The sequence below is a fragment of the Phoca vitulina genome, unplaced genomic scaffold, assembly GCF_004348235.1.
Source record: "Phoca vitulina isolate PV1807 unplaced genomic scaffold, GSC_HSeal_1.0 scaffold24, whole genome shotgun sequence".
In the NCBI taxonomy this organism is placed as follows: Eukaryota; Metazoa; Chordata; class Mammalia; order Carnivora; family Phocidae; genus Phoca; species Phoca vitulina.
This window is the reverse complement of record NW_022589727.1, coordinates 10,658,755-10,679,869: the sequence shown is the minus strand read 5'-3', so window position 1 is coordinate 10,679,869 and position 21,115 is coordinate 10,658,755. Positions and strand designations below refer to the sequence as shown.

The window sequence follows — 21,115 nt, the reverse complement described above, 5'->3', positions numbered from 1 at the left end:
CTACTTCAGTTCTCTTTTTAAAAACTATCAAAGAAATCCCCCTATTACCTATCATCTATAAGGTGCACATTCTCCCCACATTATAACTTCCCTTTCCTCTCTCTCTCTCTCTCACAGGTAAATGCCTTGCTTGCAATTCTTTTCAGGGATAAAAGAGTTTCTGAGTTAAGGTCTGAAAAAACTTGAAAGAGGAATTTCAGATGGAAACTGCTTAGACCATGGGGAAAAGTAAGCAGAGGAAGATCCTGAGTGATTGGCCAGGAGGAAACTTTGAAAATCAGCTAGCCTTCCCTAAACTTCCAGCTAGAATGGTACCCAAAAGTCCCCAGAGGAGAGCTGCTACCCTTTTCTTAAAATTTTCCAGAGAAGTAAACTCCCTTGAGAATTTGTTCCAGCTGATTTGCTGTTGTATTTAGGTTTCTGTATCATAGCTGTTCTTGGTAATTACACAGCAGCTTTCATCGGAAGAGCCTTTAAATAGACCTGATAATGCCTCTCTGAGGTAGGTAAACACAAAGTATCATTATCCCCATTTAACAGATGAAAGAATAGAGGAAAAAGGGCTTGGGAATCTTTTCTAGTGCCTCAGGATGGGTTTTATTTCCTCTATCTCACAGAGGAAATGTCTCTAGGGTTTTCTCACACACCTCCTCCCCCCTCCCCCCCTTCGGTGATTCTCAGGGTCAGGAATAATTGGAAATGCCTTAGCTTCCCAGCTTCTGACATTGGAGCTGCCCCTCTTCCTACCACCACGAGCCTGGCTGCATGGTGACTGGAGAATGGCCAGTCATATACAGGGTTCAGTTTTTCTAAGATGGAAGTAACTTTAAGATTTGTTTGATCATATCATAAAGACAACTCATGCTCCTGAAATTCTGACTTACACTTACAAGCAAAAAGGACTTAGTATATAGTAGGTGGTCAGTAAATGCTTCTTGTATGAATGAAGAAATGATAAACAAAAGAACGAATGGGTGAAAAGAGTCACTGGTAATCCCACCTTCAAGAAACACATCATTACTGATTCGTTGTCATCCTTTTTTTTTCTCTCATATGTTTTTTTTTTTTTTTTTTTAAGATTTTATTTATTTGCGAGAGAGACAATGAGAGACAGACAGCATGAGAGGGAGGAGGGTCAGAGGGAGAAGCAGACTCCCTGCTGAGCAGGGAGCCTGATGTGGGACTCGATCCCGGGACTCCAGGATCATGTCCTGAGCCGAAGGCAGTCGCTTAACCAACTGAGCCACCCAGGCGCCCCTCTCTCATCTGTTTTAAGGTCCAGTCAGTGAGTATGGTTGGTGAGGACATCAGAAGGCAAAAGGGGAAGAGGAAAAGCCATGTTTCTGAACTATAAGGTGGAAGAGTCAGAGGGTAATACTTTGGGCAACAGTCTTATTGACAAACACCCAGATCTAACCTGCACCTTTCCTCTGCACTGACCCAAACCCTTTTGTCCTTAATGCCCACTTAGGCATGTCCAGATAATCAGCCTTGCTGTTGTCATACCACTATATTCATGATTTTTATTGGATATCCCTGTTTTTCTCTTTGTTCTTTAGGATTATTATTGTCTCATAGAATGGGAGCTACCCATGATAGAAAGTTTACCACATTTCAGTTATTAGCACAAGGTAAAAACTTTGTGATATTTGCCATATCCACACACTATGATATTATTTAATATTTTATTTAAAAATGCTCACTTAAAAAAATATTTAATCCCATTCTATTTTAGTGGTTCCTAGTGCTGCTCACTCTGTAGAATCACTTGGGAAAGCTTTTACGAAATCTCTAGGATGGGGGCAAGTTCTCAGAGATTCTGGTTTAATGACTGAGGGTGGGACCCAGCATTGGTTTTTTTGCTCTTTTGTTTTGTTTCATTGTAAGTTTTCCGTGTGATTCTAATGTGCAGGCAATATTGCGCATTATTGCTCTAAGCAATCATATTTATGACTTATGGACTTCACGGGTTAATTGTTTATTTCTAATACAGGCTCAAATGTAGTAATACCTAACCTAATTATTACAATACATTTATTTTTTTTTTTTTTTAAAGATTTTATTTATTCATTCGAGACACAGAGATACAGAGAGAGAGAGAGAGAGAGAGAGAGCATGAGTGGGGGAGAGGCAGAGGGAGAAGCAGGCTCCTCACTGAGCCAGGAGCCAGACGTGGGGCTCGATCCCAGGACCCTGGGATCATGACCCGAGCCGAAGGCAGATGCTTAACCATCTGAGCCACCCAGGTGCCCCTATTACAATACATTTAAAAATGGTTTTTCGTGTGCCATCTGAAATTGTCTCACATCCTACCAGAGGAAGGCAAACATAGTTTGAGGACGCACTATAATAAGTGGAAGAAGCAGCGACTTTAAGATCTGAACCTCTGGAAACCATGTTACATTCCAACTCTGCCATCGCTTATGTTTGGCTGTGAGAAGATCCACCTCTTTATGGACCATAGCTTTGCACATCGCAATTGTAAGTAAGCATCTTCCTGCCCCCTCACTCCTCGCCCGAGCCCCTGTAGCATTCCGGGGTCTTCCACAATTCCTCCCTGGCACGTGCGAATTCCAGGTGAATTAGGAAATGTGACCATGTCTTCCTGTATGTGGATGGGGTAGTTTGCTTCTGCTTTTGCCACTTTCCTCTGGGACCAAACTGGTAGACTGGCTAATGATGGGAGAGGTAGATGTGACAAGAAAGCCTTCATCTGAATCCACGAAATGTAGGCCTCTTCCCTTAGATCATAAGCCTTCAGGGCCAGAACATGTTTATACTGTACATAGCACTTCACATTCCATCCTTGGTCCTTTGCTTCATGAGGGACCATGGCTCCTGGTCAAGTTTATACTCACTGCATTTCCCCCCTCCTTCCACACTTCCCAGATTAAAGCTTCCTTTAGTAACTAGAAGCAGTTGAATATCTTCTTTGCTTGATTACCTATATAATCCCTAATTCTAATACCTAGTACTTAGTGCCTTTCTTCTGAAGAGCATAAATTGCAATGGAAATAGCATCTCATTAATCCTCCCCGCATCCCTGTGAGGAAGTTGAGTGGCAAGTATTACCTCCTAGACTAATCCTCATGCCTGCAAGTGGGACACAGGATCTCACTGCTCACCAGCACAGATGCTTGCTACCGAACGGGCTGGCAGGGACAACCAACGTTTGTGCGATGGGAGAAAGCTCTTCTCCTTGTTCAATGCAGCCTGTCACAAAGGAGGCATTCAAGCTCTGGGTGGCTTGGTGACAGGAGGAGATAAAGCGTCACTCTCATGCTAGTGATGGACTCATAAGTAATGCCTGCATTTAAACTCCTAATAAAGCTCAATTATGAGGCTCTGCTGCCCCCTGAGAACTAATCTCATTATGGAGACTTTTCTCTCTCTCCCTTTCTCTCTCCTGCCCATCTGGCCAGCTTTTCGAAGAGACAGAGTGACTTCCTGACCTGGGGAAACGGGTACCTGCTGCACAAGAAAAAGTGCAGAAAGACACAAGATCGCAGAATAATGTTGAAAATTCAAGTTCAGTCTATCACATACCCGGCTACAATTACTTGTCTCTGAGGGTCTAGGATGTAACAGTCAAAATGAATACATTAACAGAATCAGCATTACAAAGAAAGTCCAGCCATTCTGGATGATGCTGCGGGGGAGCGTGGCCAGATCCTACCTCATGATCTAGAGCCTGATTTTACCCATTACTCTTAACTCCAGGGAGAGATTTCTCATGGGGAAACTAGGAAGCTCGTTCTGAGGAGCTGGAGCCAGCCTCCTGCCAAGCTGGCTGTTTCCAGTTGGAGAGTCACGGCAGGAGTGGCCATGCGGGAAGACAGTGAGGAAAGTTAGTTAGTAACCGAATATATTACTCCAGGCTTCTCTTGGAATATTCATGGCAATTAATAGATGTCCATCTTCAATTCAAGCAAAGGGAGTTTCAGCTGATACCTTCTAAATGGCCTCAGAATTTGATTTGAGGGGAAGAATAATCCTATGAAATCATCCTGGGGTTAAGATAAATGAAGAAGGTTACCCTTACTTTTGGGTAGATAAGCAGCAAGGGACTAAGGCAGGCCCGGGGTGTGTGTGCTGTGGAGACAATGAGGTGTGGCTTGTGGGATCCAGCTTAGGGACACCCTGCTGCTGTGGGTGAAATAGGAATCTCTTATCCTCCTCCTCTTTTCTTCTCCTTCCCTGTGGGGAGCCAGTTCTTTCTGTTCTTTGCTGCTTCACCAGCCCTGGAGGGGCTAATGCTGAAGTAAACCCTAACTCCAGGGCTTTGCGAGGCTAAGAGGCTCCCCCAATGTTCCCCCTGGAAAGGGTGTCTGTTTGCATGGAAGCCTCCCCGACCCTCCCAATCAACCAATCCATGACAATGTCCGTTTCAATCATCAGATCTTTGCCAGGCAGGAACAAATTATCCTGGGGAAACTGACCACATTCTCTGGGGCTGAATTGTGGACACTCTAACTATGTGGCTTGCATTATTCTGAAAATTCTCTAGTGCGGTAGGTACCCCAATTCCATCATCAGGAAATAAATCCCTTAGAGTCTGGTAATTCCAATAACTTTCCCTGTGTCTCATTTCCCCCATTCTCATGTCAGTTTATCAGATTTCTTTTAATTTTGCAACGTATTTCCTTCAAACTTATCTTTCAGTAAATTACTGTTAGCATGTTCTCCCATCTTCTACAACAGACACGTTGCAAATTGGAAAGCAGAAGCAATTTTTTGTTTTAGTCTCATGATTTTCAAAGTGTGGTCCAAAACCACCAGTAGCAAAATATGCAGGTTCTTGGGTCCACATTCCAGATCAATTTATTTAGAATCTCTGAGGTAGGGCTAGGGAAGATATATTTTATTAAAAATCTCTATTGTTGATTCTTAAGAGAACTACTGATTTAGACAAGACCTTATGAGGCCGAGGAAAGAGGATATTTTTCTCTTCCAGCTTTGTATTACTGGAATAGCGATTAATGTATTGCTGACTTGGATCATTGCTCAGTTGCCTATATAACTTTGCCCTATAGACCTAGTTGAGAAGTAACAATTCAGTTAGCTTCCCTAACCTGTTTTCTAGTTCCTGGATCCTATTATTGGCTCTTGTTATAAACTGAATCGTATATCCCCCAAATTCATATGTTGAAGCCTTAACCCCCAATGTGACTGTACTTGAAGATAGGGTCTTAAGGAGATAATTAAGGTGAAATGAGGTCATCAGGGTGGGGTACTAATCTGATAGGACTGGTGTCCTCAGGAATCTCTGCCTCTGCACACCAAGGAAGGGCCATGTGAGGACATAGAGAAGGCTGCTCTCTGTAAGCCAGGAAGAGAGACATCACCAGAAACCAACCTTGCTGGCAACTTGACCTTGGACTTCCAGCCTCACAGAACTATGAGGAAACAAATTCCTGTTACTTAAGCCATCCAGTCTATGTTATTCTACTATGGCAGCTCAAGCTGACTAATACAGCTTTCCTCAGAACTGTCCAGTCAACACGAATGCAGGGCAGAAAGAGACCAATGAATCTCACACTCACTTTCGGGAACGGACACTTGAGAAGGAGCCTTCTATGGTGAAACGTGCGTAACTACCTTGAGAAAGGGTTTTCCTAATCTTAGCACAAAATAACTCTATAGCAGCCTGCCATCTATACTCTATAGGGAGAATTTGGAATGTGGGGAGGTAGGCTCCTTGTGTACTCCTCTGTTTGGTGCTCAAGTCCCGTACATATGTAGTAAATGTAACGGGTAACAATGTTCCAGTGGAGGAAGGGCAACTAGGAGGGATAATAACAGATACAAGCTAATGGAGAGAAGTGATTCACATCCGCTTTTGTGGCAGACTCTAATTAGTGTCTATAAAGCCATAGACATGAATTTCTTTGTGCTTTCACAAATTTTAAGTGTTTCTTATGCTCTGAGACTCTACAGTTTCCTTGCCATAAAAAAAGTGCAACATTTTCCAGACACAGCTTTCTGAGTTGAGAATTATTCTTTCTAGGTCAAAAAGACTATCGTTTTCTGGAACTTGGGCTCTCAGTTTGACTAGGCTGATGGAAGGCTTGAGGGGCTCCTTTCTGTACAGGGAGTGCCCCTTCCTCAGAATAGAGTTTTTTACTTAGACTACTTGCTGCCAGTTTAGTTTGCTGCTTTCTGCGTCTGGAGAAATCACAAACCTTGAATTTCTTTGAGCACATTACAGTGATGTTTACGTATTTCAGTTTTGCTTCATCTGCTTTCTCTTTTTCCAAATTTTCAATATAAGAATGTCTGAGGGACAGTTGAAAGTTTGTTAGCTTCCAGAAATACTGAAGTGACAGCTGGAATTAGTACCTTCTCTATGTGAGTACGACTTCCACAGGCGGAAGAAGATGCCTGCCTTTTAAACACATACACACATGACTAATTTAGAGAGGTTACCTGCTTTCTTGGGATCTGTTGGCAGTGCATACTAGAAACTATAAAATTATCATATACCTTTGATAACACTTTGTATCTAGATAAAGAAATCCACATTAAAATTCCTACCACTTTGCACCCAGATCTATGATGGAGTTGTAGATCTGGAGTCTTCTTTGTTATGTAATGGAGATTGTAAACCTTAACAGAAAGCAAACACTTGATGTTCAAACAGATTCATAATCAAAATAGAAATTGTCCATCCAGAAGCATAAACATTAAGTTTAGGAAGCGATTTGCTGAACATTCTTCCATATCCATACACTCAAAGCAACAGTTAGTGAAGTAATAATACCTAATCTACTAAGAGTTGTAAGTGTAATTTCTTGTCAAGAGTAGTAGGTATTTTTTTATCCCTGAGGAAAACTGCAAGGAGACTGTAGCAAAGGAAGATGAAAGTGGGCAAGTTATTCTCATGTCAAATTTAGCTTTTCCATGGCAGAAACCGCCTTGGCGATACATGTCGTGAAGACTTTAGTTGAAACCCAGCCATGACTGAAAATCCTGGGCTGTACTGTTTCCTGCTGATCCCCATAAGGAACACTTTTGCAGCCCCTTCCAATTGAGAGCATCTGTTTTGCAGTTTTGTTTTCTTTTTACATATTTCTTCTTCTGCAGTGGCTATTATGAGTTATCATTGCCTTGGCAACCAAAAAATTTTACCTCATTCCATTGTCTTGGCAACCAAAGAATTTCACCTCATTTCCCTAAAATAGTTATTGTATAAACACAGTTTGAATAGAAATGTCTTATGTACCTCTAAGAAAATTTAAATAAATTAATTAATGGATTTTTTTTTTTGAATGAAAGCTTTGCTAAACCGAGTCCAAATTATCAGCTGAGAAATATAATGCCTAAGTCAACATAAGGCCAGAATAATCATACAGAGAAGAAAACAAACAACAACAAAATTGACCATAGATACTGTCTCTGTCATACCCAACACCAAGAGTTTTAGTAATAGACATATGTATCATACAAAAGTATCTTGAGAGTTTTTCACTGTACAATCTGCATGCATTTTCTTTTCATTTTTGTCAGCTACAGCAGCGAGTTCCTGCAGAAGATGGGCCCTGGCTATGATCTAGGAGCCATACTAAAGATCCTTAAAAGGCTCAGAACTCAATAAGAAAAAGACAAATAACCCAACTAAGAAATGGCCAAAGAATTGGACTAGATATTTTTCCAAACAAAACAAACAAACGAAACAAGTGGCCAATAACCACGTGAAAAGATGCTCGACATCGTTAGCTCTTAAGGAAATGCAAACCACAGTGAGCTGGCACTTCACAGCCATGATGTGGTCAAAAAGACAGACAACAAGCGTTGGCGGGGATGTGGAGAAAGTGGAACCTTTATACACTGCTGGTGAGAATGCAAAGCGGGGCAGCTGCTTTGGAAAACAATCTGACAGTTCCTCAAAAGGTGAAACATTTGTTCATTTTCACTGATTACCGCATGACCCAGCAATTCCACTCCCAGGTATATCCCCCAAAGAACTAGAAACATAAGTCCATACCCAAACTTGCACATAAATTGCTCATAGCAGCATTATTTGTAACAGCAAAAAGTGGAAACAACCCAAATGTCCATCAATTGGTGGATAAATAAAATGTGGCATATCCATACAATGGAAAACTATTCAGCTATAAAAAGGAATGAAGTACTATTACATGTTTCAACATGGATGAACTTTGAAATCCTTACACTACATGAAAGAAGCCAGAAAAAAGACCACATATTGTGTGATTCCACTTATCTGAAGTGCCCAGAACAAACAATACTATGGGTCTCTAGAGACAGAAAATAGATTAGTGGTTGCCTAGGGCTGGGGTGGGGGGTGGTGCTGCGGCAGGAAGGAGATGGGGTCTGATTGCTAAATGTTTTAAAATTAATTGTGCTGATGGCTGCACAACTCTGAATATACTAAAACTACTGGATTTTACACTTTAAAAGGAATTGTGTATTATGTAAATTATAGCTTAATAAGGCCATTCAACGTGAATCCACCATGATTTTTCTAATTTTTCCAATTGCTGACATGGATAGATCAAGAGGATGGAACAGACTCCAAGACTGGCCTAGGCTCTGTCATTCGTTCAGAGGTGTATAAAATGGAAACTTTCAGCAGAAACATTATCTCTATCAGAGCTGTACTTGGGATAACCCAGCTCTAGAAAGAACACATTGTATGGAATTAGGAGTCCTAACAAGTGAACAGAAAAGCAAATTAGATATAAATAGAACTATTCTCATAAAAATAAAAGTATTCATAGCCAGGCACTATGTGAAGTGTTGTACATACATTCTTCCAACGTTCAGAACTGCCCAAATGAAGTGGGTATTATTATGTACAGCTTATAGATAAGCAATCTGAAAACAAGTTAAGTAAATCACCCAAAGAAAGCCAGCTTGTAAGTGGTCAAGGTGGGATTTGACCCACATCTGTGTGACGTTCGGGTCTTAATTACTATGCTAAAGAACTGTTTAAGATATTTGCATTATAACATAACCCCTCATGTGTATTTCCTAGCTCTACTCCGCAGTCCCTATCTACAAATGTCATTTTGGAGGGAACACTTGTGAAAACCTTAAAACAGGGAGATTACAGGGATTGCCACTGACAGTGGTGGTACAGTTGTCATGGTAACCAATCCACCCACTTGGTCTCTGCTACGGGCACACACTTCTGCCTCTACAGAATACACCAATATTGTCGGGGATCCGGCACAGCATCAGTGAACCCCTGTTAATGCATATGACGTAGAAAGTGCTGAGGTCCTGGTCTGCGTATTAAAGCATTAAAGTTTTTCCTTCAAACTTTCTGTCTCAGACTTACCGATTTTACATTCTCTCTTCTAATCCTTCCCATTTGCCCAGGATGTTCTGGTTCTGAGGGGGCTAAAAATCAGGGCCAGAGAGTGGTCTGCCGCTTTGTTCTAAGCGGGATTTACAAACGTGATTACTTTCTTTCTGGTGAAAAACTGACCCTCCCAACCCAGTAATTCCTCACTCGGTGCCAGACTGAATTGTTGACTGTCCCGCTCCCATTGCCATGTACAAAACAGACCTTCGGCTGCTAAAAACACATCTCAGAAATCATTGCACAGAAAACTTAAAGCCAGCACCCGGCAATATGCACTTTTTCTGTGGATACACACACAGACACGTACACACATCCACCTATCCGTGTTCTTCTACGTTGCCCCTACATTTGCAAGGACTCTTTCTTCTCTAATATTGGTGCTGTCTCTCTTCCTCCTCCTCCTCTCCATTTCACTGGCCTCGCCTGTCTTCAGAGGCACCTGAAGGCACATAAGGCAGGGAAGTGAAACCGACTGTAATTCTTCAGTTCACTTCTCTGCAGCCTCCAGTGAGCCAGTCTCCATACGGTGGCCCAGCTGAGCTCTGAGGAAGTTCGGAGTCCCTGCGCAGGTGCAATTTACCAACCCGCTCACAGGCGCCCTGGGAGCCCAGGACCTGACATACGTACGTGAGGGACTCAGGGGACAGCAGGAAACGGGCGAAGCCTCTAAGCTTGAATTTATGAGATTAAAAAGAAGAGGGACTCTCCTCTATGAATGGAAGAGACGGAAGGCTTTTACATCTAAAAAGGCCATCATTTTCCCTTTGAAGAATTATGTATAAATTACTGAGAGCAACCAGAAAGTCTAATTTTCCCATTTCCTTCTGATGTCCTCATGTTCACCTTCGGGTTCCTTCAACTTCATTCATCTGGTCTGAAAAGTCTCTAACTAATTCTGTGCTCCAGTGAAATCACAGATATATTCGAGAGTTTTCTTGTTAGGCAAAAATGTATTCAAGTAAATTTTGCTTATTGTATCTTTGAAAATTAATAAGTCGATTTTAAATAGCATTTTCTGTGTATATGGTTTTTTCATTGTCTCAGGCTAGTGCCAGGTTATCCTGGCAAGTAGAACTATAATTATTAACCCATTTTACTGATGGGGGGCTCAGCTAAAGTGGACCTAGGACACCTATTTAGGTTTATGATTGCAGAGACAGTGTTTCTACCATACTATGGCTTATTTTCTCAGTTCAAATTAAAAAAAAAAAAAAAGCTGATTTTTCCACTATGGAATTTGGCCATGTAGTGGATAATCCATAGCGGGGCCTACCACTTCCTGTTTAATTTCGACAACCCTTCCCTAATCTGCATAACCCCTAGCCACTCACACCTTCTTTCAGTTCCTGGAAGGTACCAAACTTTTCTCTGCCTGGTGCTCATGCGCATGGTTCTTCTCCCAGCTTGTGCTTTCCCTGGGCGCTCTCCCTGCCTTCCTCCAGACTCGTCACTCTGGATAGCTCATCTTCAACTACTTTGTAAAGAAAGTCTTCTTTGGTCTCCCCAGTGAGGTTATAGGACTCTGTTACATGTTATCCCATGGAAGTTTGCTAACCTGCAGCATGTATTACCAGTCTGATTAATTTGTGTAATTCTTTATTCTTTTTCCTTACACTGTAAACTGCACAAAGTCAGCAATGTATCTGTCTTGTTTAACTCTGCATCTCAGGACTTAGCTCAGGGCTTGGTGGATGATATATTTATGTTCAGTACAAACGTGGGGGATATTTCACAGCAGAACTTCCTGTTAGTGGTATATTGCAACGCATCGTCCCAAGTTCCCACTGTGGGGGTCGTGAGGTCATAGGCATGGATTTAGAAAAGCCACCCAAGGTTGTGAAGGCCCCCTTGCTTCTCAGGTCTGCTGCCAGTTCCAATTATACTGAAAATTAAGATGATTTTACAAGGAATGCAGCTATATTTTCATCTCCTCCTACTGGAATAGCAGACTGTCCCCTTTGAACTCTGATACTTCTGGAACTACTGCATTATCTAGCACAAGGACACAGAGTTTTTAATAAAACATCTTAATTAACTCAGATTACAAATATGTAATTGCTGAACTGAATTGAATTATAGGAGTGAAGATACCATGATTGACCTTTTTCTTTTCCTTGGGGAAACAGTCTTTTTTGTTTCTTTTAAGGACTGACTTTTCTCTTTTCAATGGAACACCACCAATTACCTTGTAAACTATATTAGTTGGGTATGTAGAGACTTCAATGCTTCTGAATTTGTACTTCTTTGTCCAACAAATATTGAACACCTACTCTCCAGGCTCTAGAATTTCCTTGCTCATCTTCCTGCACTGCTAGTCCTCTTTTTCTTTCTTTTTCAGATGGTTTTATCTTTTAATAATTTCTTTGATTTCCCATATTTCCTTGTATTTCCCTTACTGCTGTTTTTTCTTCTTTTTTCATTTCCCTATGATTTATTTTCTCTCTTTGCATCATAAACATTCACTATTTTTATTTTCTCACGATTGTAGGCTTTCTCTAGTATCTTTCTGCTTTAATTCTAATGTTGCAAATAGTTCTAACCCTATTTTCATTAATATTATTTGTGACTAAATAGGCCGTTTTAATATTCACAAGGAAATAGATATATTCACTGTTTCATCTATGTTACAACTGAGAGTCCTTCCTCTGGTTAACTCATTCTCCTGCCCATATCATAATAGTGTTGTGTGTGTGTGTGTTTTAAAGAAATCATCATTAGTAATTCGTGCATCATGAATTATCTTGGAAGTTAATGGAAAGGACATAACAATGAATATATTTTCTGAAATTCTAAGTGAATGACAGAAGGTATAAACATTTATGGCATAACAATTGTTAAAATGATTTTCTTGAAACAAAATATAAACAAAATAAATTTCCAATTACAGTAATCTTATTTTATGTTATTAGAGTATACAGGTGTTTTTATAATTCTGGCTTCTACCTGTTGTATTTATCACCTGTAAGTATCACCAACATGAATAGCTTTTCTATTGTCCTCACAGAAACAAAGCTGTGGAAACTCTAGTATTCCACCAGTGCACAGAAATCTAGGGGGAAAAAAAACCTCTTGGTTTAAATTCAAGCTCTTAGGCTTTGTTTTGTTTTTTATTTTCACAATTATTTTTCATAGTTAAATTGAAAGTTCTTATTTTTATTGATTTATTTAAAATATATTGGCTCATTGTATTTTTAGTAAGTTAATTTCGTAGTGAAAAATCTCAGCAACCCCATTATCTAGCTCCTTAATCTCAGAACTAATAATTAAGTATGTTAGACCAATGGGAAAGAATTTTGGCTTTCCAAAATATTCCTCTCACTCCTTTTGTTTGGGTGGGTTTGAAGAAGCATTAGAAAGTTGTAACTTTTAATCTCTTCTGTGATGTGGTAAAACAAAGATACGGAAGTTGTAGATTAGAGTTTGCTTTCTGTATAAGCCATATCTATAAAATATACTCACAAAAAGGGAGTATTCTTCAGATGACGACGACTGACTCCCAACTCAATCCTACCCAGATAATTAGACAAATTATTTATCTTCTCTGAGCCTCAATTTTCTAATATTTAAAAAGATGAGAAGAATGTTACAAGGACTAGAATATGTAAGTAAGTAATATGTCAAGCTCATGGTAGGTACTCAACAGTGACAGTTACTATTGTGGTTGGTAAACAACATTGTGTGTGTGTCAATCATCTTTAAAATAACCTCCATTTTTATTTCAACATTGGCTTTTTCAATTCACACTTAATTGACCAAATCCTAAGTGTCCACCTCAATTATACTTAAGACCAATATCAATTCAAATTGAACTCACATTTCTAGATCAAGGTCAGGCACTTGATCTACTGAGGGAGATAGACACATAAACCAAACCTACAACAGCAGGAGGGCTCCTCCAGAGGTTACTCATTTTGGAGAAGGCAGGGAGGTACTATAGATGTACCCAATCCAACTAACTCACTTGGAAGTCGGAGTCCTGACAACACATACCCTTAGATCAAAGCAGCTGGAGATATAGGATGGCATTTAGAAAAATAATTGTTCATGTGTTCATTTATGTGCTTTGATTAGTCTGCTGGACATGTGCACGTCAATCTTAGCAATGTGTTAAATGTGCCTGACTACTTTCCTATTGGAAATCATTAAAATTTCATACAAATGATATTTAAACCTCTTCCGAATAATGACCAACCTATGTTAGTTGGTTCTCTATATAGTAAGCTTGAAAAAAATGAGCAGCTCGTTCACTTTTTAAATTAATTACTCTTTACTTTCCTGAGATTGCCACTTAAATTCTTAAGCTTTATTATGGAAACTTGAAATTCTAATTTGGCATTGGTAGGATTATTGAGACTTGCATTCTTTCCAAGCAGAGGGAGAAAGATCAATGGGATTCTTTCCACTAGAATAAGGACAAACCCCCTGAGATCTGGCCGGTCTAGAATAATGACACTAGAATAAGGACAAAATTTTGTGTCCATTTTGTTCATTGATATATCCCAAGTGCCTAGGACAGGGGTTGGCAAACTATGACTCAGAACAAATCTGGCCTGCCTCCTGTTTTTATATATGCCCTCCTTCCTGAATGGTTTTTACATTTTTAAATGGTGGAGGAAAAAAAAAAATCAAAAGAAGAAGAATATTTCATAACATGTGAAAATTAGACAGAATTTCAGTGCCCACAGTGATGTTCTATTATAACACAGCCATGCCCATTTATTTACGTATTGTCCTGTTTTCGCACCACAAGGGAAGACCGGAGTAGTTTTAACAAGGATTGTGTGACTCCCAAAGCCAAAAATAATTACTATTTGGTATTTTACAGGAGAAAAAATTCTGACCCCAGGCCTAGAACAATACCTTTCCTTAACTTCTTTTAAAGTCAGACACATTAATATTTAACCCTCACAAGTTTCATTCCGAAAGGAAAGTCTTAAGTCTATATATACTCTAAGGACGATCACTAGATCATATCCTAGCATAGAGAGGCTCATAGCAAGAAGCGGAACACTGTGGGTGAGAACACAGACTCCAGAGCCACACTTCCCCCAGCTCAGACTTTGGTTCTACCACTTAGCAGCTGTGCAACCATGGACAACATGCTTAACTTCTCTGTGTACCAGTTTTTCCATCTATTGAATGAGGCTAATGCTGGTACTCATCCCTTAGGGCTGTTTTGAGCATTAAATAAGTTAATGTTTGTAAAATGCTTAGAAGATCCTCTGGTATAAAGTAGTTGTTGTAAATAAAGTGATATATTTTTTACTGCGTTTTTAAGTTAAGAAAATAGAGATACTTGGAAATTGGCTAAGGTAATGAGTGAACCTCAACATGTTCATAAATATGGAAAAAATACAAGATATGAATTAAAATTTGAACATGTCCACTTTTGTCAGTAAATCCTCTAAGCCAATACAACATATTAATATCTACTCTAATTGCCTTTTGATTGTAGGATATAACTGTTTGGCTCCCATACCTGTGATATAATTTTGTAATCAATGGTCCTGTTTCACATAATAAACAAATTGTATTCTGAATGGTTGGGTAACTTCTGATACAAAAATCTAACTACCTAACAACTTCTAATCTGAGGCTATCAAATTGATATAAAGGGAAGTAACAACTTAGAGAATACATGGATACAAGATTAGTTTGCTTTGCTAAGGTTGTTACTCAGGCCTTAGGAAGAGAACCAATAGAAAATATAGTCCTACATTTAAAGAAACACTTTCTAAGCAACAAAGGCAGGAATCAAAGCTGCGTATTAGGAAATCTAATGGCTTTTTAATCATTACAAATCATTTTAGCCAATAGGTAATTGTGCTCCTGATATTTAAGTAGATTTTTAAATTAATTTATATGAAATCTTTAAATAAACTTTTTAGAGAGTGAAATCTTTATAAGGTAGCTTTCTGTCTTCTACAAAATATCATCTCTGGAAAACTACACTTCAGTATAGGGCTGTAAATGGGACTGTAATATCTGGTGGTTAAATGTTTTAAAAAATATGATTATTTTCAACAATGCTTTTCTATTACAGGTGTTTTCCTGTAGAAGGTTCAATGGCCTTTTGTTATGTGTAATAGTAATGTAGATTGAGGAACATATTGGTGAAGTCAACACTGAGCTTTCTTATTTTATAATCTTAATTCTTTCAACTTTCAGTAAGCATTTATTTAACTGCTACATTGTGTGAGATGCAATGAAAATGTAAAAAAGAAGTTAATGAATCCAGTCCAAATTGACTTATTTGAATAACTACTAAATTATGCACTAAAATTTTAAAAATACAAATAAAAAAGAAACTTTTGGGATTGCTTAAGCTAAACTTGGACTGTATGTCTTCTGATATTTACTTATTAATGTACTAAACACTGCATGTTATGTCACTAATTAAATTAAATTTTCATGCTTTAGAAGTCTTTAAAAATGACTTCTCCAGAAACTTTTTCAAGAACTTACTTCTTAAGTTTTATATTTCTTGCAATAAAACCAAAAGAAAACAAGAAGTAAGATTTCAAATGTCTTAATTTTTGTCTCCTGAAGTCCTTTCCTCTTAAATTAGTTATGCATATGTTTGAATATAAGATAATAAGTCTTTTATTTTTAATTTATTATTCTTATGCTTAATTTGCTAAAATAAAACATGAATCTGAGCATAATGGCATACTCAGAAAGACTAAACTAGAGCAAAATTAAATATTAATTTGGGTATTTATAAAGTCTTCAGGCTTGGGTTGCTTTATTTTTCTAGATGTAATAAAAATTCAAAATTACTTAATAATCTTTAAAAATATTTAAAATACTGTTATTACATTAATAGCCCTACTTTCAATAGATAACATGTATTCTTAAAAAAATAAATTCTTTTTGAAGTGATTCTATTTCCTTATATTTTGTACTTTTTCCAACAGATTAGTCAATTTTAATTTTTCAACTCCTTGCCTAAATTTGAGGAATTCTTTCATGTTTAGACTTTAAAAACTATAGGTGGATAAAAAGTAATATATACAATGCACTTCCATTCAATTGTCTTCAATAAAAGTGATGTATTTGCAGAAGCAATTGTTTAGCACATTTATCCTTCTGTTAAACTACATGTAAGTCTGAGAGAACATTTTTATATTCTGCTGATGCTATAATAAATGGGCCAATATAATACTATTGGTTACAACTTACAGCATTTTTGTCTACATTAAAGTTAAGATCTTGATGGTTAGTCGTTCATTCTTTCTGCAAATTAAAATTGGAATAATGTAATTAGTCCCCCCCAAATTAAAATGCTACAGTTATCCATAATGGAACAAAAGCTAAATTATATTCTTTTGAGATCAACAACAGGTTCACATGAACTGTTTTCTTCTCTGTATCTTTCGCTTTTAAAGAAAAACACAGTTTTCTTCCTACCGCAGAAGTATCAGATTCTTGCAGCATCCATGACACTTGTAAGCACTTAGTGGTCAGACACCACTACACGTCCTTCAGATGATATGGCCCAGTGAAGCTGGACGGTGTCGTCACGGAGCCGGGCAGCCTGGTATCTCAGCCATCCACCAGGACAGAACCAGCAGGCCCCAGCTGGTATGCTGAATCCAGACGAGGGTAGAAAATGCATTTTGCATTTTGAAAGTCAACTGTTCTAACACTGAGCCCTAGAACATACTTATCAGGTAAAAGTGCATGGAGGGCTTCGGAAATTCTTTGAAAGATCAAATTTGTAATGCTCATATCCCAAAGTCACTCTTAAAACAAGTTAAGCCTTAATCTTATTATCCCTCTGGATTTCTGAGTTTCTACGAGATTTTACATGTTTTTAAAAATACGAATAAATCTATGTTCAGGACTATGACTGTGTTGTCTGAATTCCTGAATATGTATAATATATGCTAAATTAAGTATACCTGTAGGTCATTTAAAAGTGATAAAAGTTAAGATAACGGTGTGGTGTGGTGTGGTGTGGTGACATGTGCCCATCGCACTAAGTTTTGATCTTTAGACAAATGAAAAACTCTTACAAAAATAAAAGTACATTCCATGTTCTTATTCACACTTGGACTCCTGTGCTCACTATTCAAGCACACAAGGGTTTGAATTCTTGCTTGTGCTATTGTCTTACTGTCATTTATTGACACGATTCATTAACTCATCTCTCACAAATAGTAGAAAATCAACTTAGAAGGTTTCTAAGTCCAAGATTTCCCATACCCCTGTGGGCCTCACCTGAACACCAGTGCTGTAGAGAATATCTTCCTTTTCTTAAAATATTTCTACCTGCGTCTTCTAGAAGCATCATGACTAAAAAATAAATGTTTAATTCCAGAAAGCTGCACAAAATGGACCCCCCTCCCCCCACGTTAGACATCCTTCTGAATGGGAAAATGGCATGATGGATTTTTAAACCATGTAACACTCTGGTGGATTAGGCTGGGATAGCCTGGCATCTGAAATCATGATGTTTTATCATGAGAAACTGAGAAGATACTGTTTCTCTTTTTTAAAAAGAGAAAGAAATGCTCTGCTAGGGCTCATTAAAAGGGTTTTAAAATTGGAGCCAATAAAATATGACTGTCAATCCCTACAGTTAAAACTCAGCAACATTTTAAAAAGGCATCATTTCTCTCTCCCCTTTGACATTAAAACCTATTTGCAGCACACACAGACATATTCCAAAGAGCAACAACAAGTCCCCAACTTCTTTGTGACTTCAGAACAAGCACAGGGACCTAACTGGAGCCAAATGACTCGCCTCCTCCCAGTTTTCAGCTGTGCTCCCCTTAGAGATGGGAGCTGCTAGGCATGATTCACTCTGACATCCTGAAACCTCTTGCTCTGCTCTCCTTTAAAAGTGAAAAAGAAAGGCTTTCCACAAGACAGAAAAGTTTGCCTGGGTCTGTGATGCCGGAATTTCCAATAGTGACCCGAATAGACCAAACGTTTGGGAGCTCTAACTTCCAAAGGGAGCAGACCTCAGTCACTCAACAACAACAACAACAACAACAACAACAACAACAAACCTTGAGTGTCTGACAGAAAGAATGAAAGCTCTCCTCCCTGAGGAGGAGAATGCCAGGGCGCTCCTGCTCACCCAAGGCAGGAAAGAGGTGGAGTGGGGTGGGACTTGTCATTGCAGAATCCTTTCCCTTAAGCCAGCTCATTTTGAGATTTGGAGGGAGGACTGGTTAGAGAGGGTTCCAGAGCGGCACTTGTAACTACCCCGGCCTTTGGCCCCACCTGCCTGTCAATTTCAGCCCACAAGTCCCACATTCCTTGCTCTGGGGATGTTGAGAACGTGGGCTTTCTAGCGCTCCGGGATGCTGTTAGGCCACTTCCCCGTTGACCTGTCGCGGACTCCGAAATCAAGTTTCCCCACACAGTCTGAATTGTTTGTTTGCGTTTGTTTTAAGCTTGCCAGGGCCTCCCGCGCAGCCCACCCCTCTCCCCCCTCCTCTCTGCCCCCTCCTCTCCCTCCGGCCTTTCCTGCTTCCAACACCCCCCAACCCCCCCGCCCTCCTCTTTGTTGTCTCCTACCTGCTGGCCAGGCTCTGCCTGCAGTGCTGCCTGAAGGGCATCAGGTGGTAGTTCATGGCGTCCAGCAGCAGCTTCTGGCAGACCGGGTCGGTGCGCATGAAATCCACTGACTGGACCCGCTCCACCAGCTCCGGGGCCGGGATGAGCGCGAAGCGGAGGCGCTTCATGAGGTCGGGCGCGTACTGCATGCGGGTCTCGCGGTCGTGCTCCAGCCACAGCACGGACATCTGGAAGAGCGCCAGCTCCGACTCCACGGGGGGCGGCAGCGAGTCCAGCAGGGCGCGCATCTCCTCGAAGTTGAGCAGCAGCACATCCTCCACCAGGTACTTGTTGGCCAGCTTCTTGGTCTCCTCCAGGCCGTGCAGCGCGGCGATCTTGCACACCTGCTTGTAGTTCTGTACCGAGATCTGGTCGTTGAGGAACTGCACGCAGAGCTTGGTGACCTGGGGGATGTGCAAGATCTTGCTGACCGACAGCACCTCCTCCACCGTGTCCAGGGAGAGGGTCACGTTGGCCGTGTAGAGGTACTCGAGCACCAGGCGCAGCCCGATGGACGAGCAGCCCTGCAGCACCAGGTTGTTGATGGCCCGGGGACTGGTCAGCAGCTTGTCGTCGGGGGAGGAGGAAGGAGTCCCGGGCTCCTCCTGCGGCGGCGGCGGCTGCTGCTGCGGCGGCTGCTGCGGCGGCGGCTGCTGCTGCTGGTCCTTGGGGGCCCCCAGGCCGTCCTGGCCGCCGACCCCTCCCCCGAGAGGGGGGTGGCTGGAGAAGAGCGATCGGAAGTACTGCGAGCAGGAGGCCAGCACGGCCTTGTGGCAGTGGAACTGCTGGCCCTGGGCCGTCAGGGTCACGTCGCAAAACAGCTGCTTCCTCCACAGCAGGTTGAGGCCGTGCAGCAGGTTGTCGCTGTGGCTGGGGTCGAAGGTGGAGGTCCTGTCCCCGGATCTGGACATGGCGAGCTGACTCGGCGCACCTGGCTTTAAACCCTCCTCCAACCTGGCAGACAGGGGTGGGGGATGGGAGGGAGGGGAGAGGGTAGTGGAGGGGGTGGGGTGTGGTCGGGGTGGGGAAGGGTGTGGAGGGGAGGGGAGGGCGAAGAACAACAATCAGTGCTCAGCTTGGCTCCTGCCCGGCGCTCCCCAGGACCCCGACCCTAGGAGTAAGGTCTGAAGGCACTGAATCCGTGAGCGCCACCAAAAGGGCCCTGTCTGGGGTCGGGGCGCCGGTTCAGCTCCCTGCTACTCCTCTCGCCACCGCCCACACACTTCGTCCCTCACTTTCCTAAAACCACCCTGGCTCGGCTCTTGGCAGCGACAGAGGTGGCAGCAGCGACGGCAAAGTGGCGGCGGAGGCCGAGACACCTCGTGGGCTCGTGTCCATGCCGGGCCTGAGGAAGGGAAAGGCCGGGGAGTGGGGAGCCGGGGGTTCCCGGAGAGCGCAGAGGCGACCGTCGGCGGAGGTTCCAGGTCAACTTGTGCCTGCAGCTTTGCTTTTCGCAGTTGGTCCAGTTTGGGGGGTAGGAAAGGGGACCCGACAAGCGTGCGGGTGGGCGATTCTTAGCCCTCCAAAAGCTGGGAACCCCTTCGATTATCCGTGCTGCCCCGAGAAACTCCTAGGCTAATAGTCTGAGGTAGCAGATAAAGCCCTTTCTTCTCCCGGGAAAGTGCAGTGGAGCGCGGTGAGGACCAGCTCAGTGGACTCGGCAGAGGCGGGAGCTGTCCTTATCAATTCTAGCTCATTTCCCTCACCCCGGCCCTGCCTGCTTGCCTGCTTCGCAAACTGTTGGCTTCCCCGTCACCACTCAGTTTTGCTAATTTTCCAGAGACGCCTTTAAACCTGGCAGGAGAATCCTTTCAGCCCCCCCACCCCCGGCCCCCTCTCTCCCGCCCCCCGCATTTCAAAGCGCGGAAGTTCAGACATGTATCTCCCCTTCTCTCGCGGGGCGACACCGGGGAAGATTGGGAGGGAGGAAGTGGGGCCACTGGGGTGGATTTAGAGCAGGAGCCGGGAGGCCCGGAGGGATTCACGTGAAAGGTTCTGTCTCCAAGGCACCAGGAACAGTGGCTTTAACTCCAGTAACTGTGAGAAGTTCAAGTTAACTGGCAGGTGTTGGGGGAGGGGGTGGGGCCTGTCCAATGAGGGGGGGTAGGTTTCGTGGGGGGGGTCTCTGCATCCCACCCAGCATCTCCGCGCGAAGCCTCAGCTTCCCTGCGAGCCCCTCGATATAACCCCCAGCGGCCCCCACTCGGGCACCCC

The 21,115-nt window shown here is 41.9% G+C and overlaps 1 protein-coding gene across 1 annotated transcript in view; it reads right to left on the bottom strand.

Annotated features, from left to right (window-relative positions):
* The window catches only part of KLHL14 (kelch like family member 14), a 95,219-nt gene extending 74,575 nt beyond the window's left edge, over positions 1 to 20,644 (bottom strand). Inside the window, exons 1-2 of the mRNA XM_032421273.1 lie at positions 20,137 to 20,644; positions 18,863 to 19,855 (exon numbers count right to left, since the gene is read on the bottom strand). Coding sequence (XP_032277164.1) covers positions 18,863 to 19,812 — 950 coding nt within the window. The 5' untranslated portion in view covers positions 19,813 to 19,855; positions 20,137 to 20,644. The remainder of the gene's footprint in view (positions 1 to 18,862; positions 19,856 to 20,136) is intronic.
* Between the last annotated feature and the right edge of the window lie 471 nt (positions 20,645 to 21,115).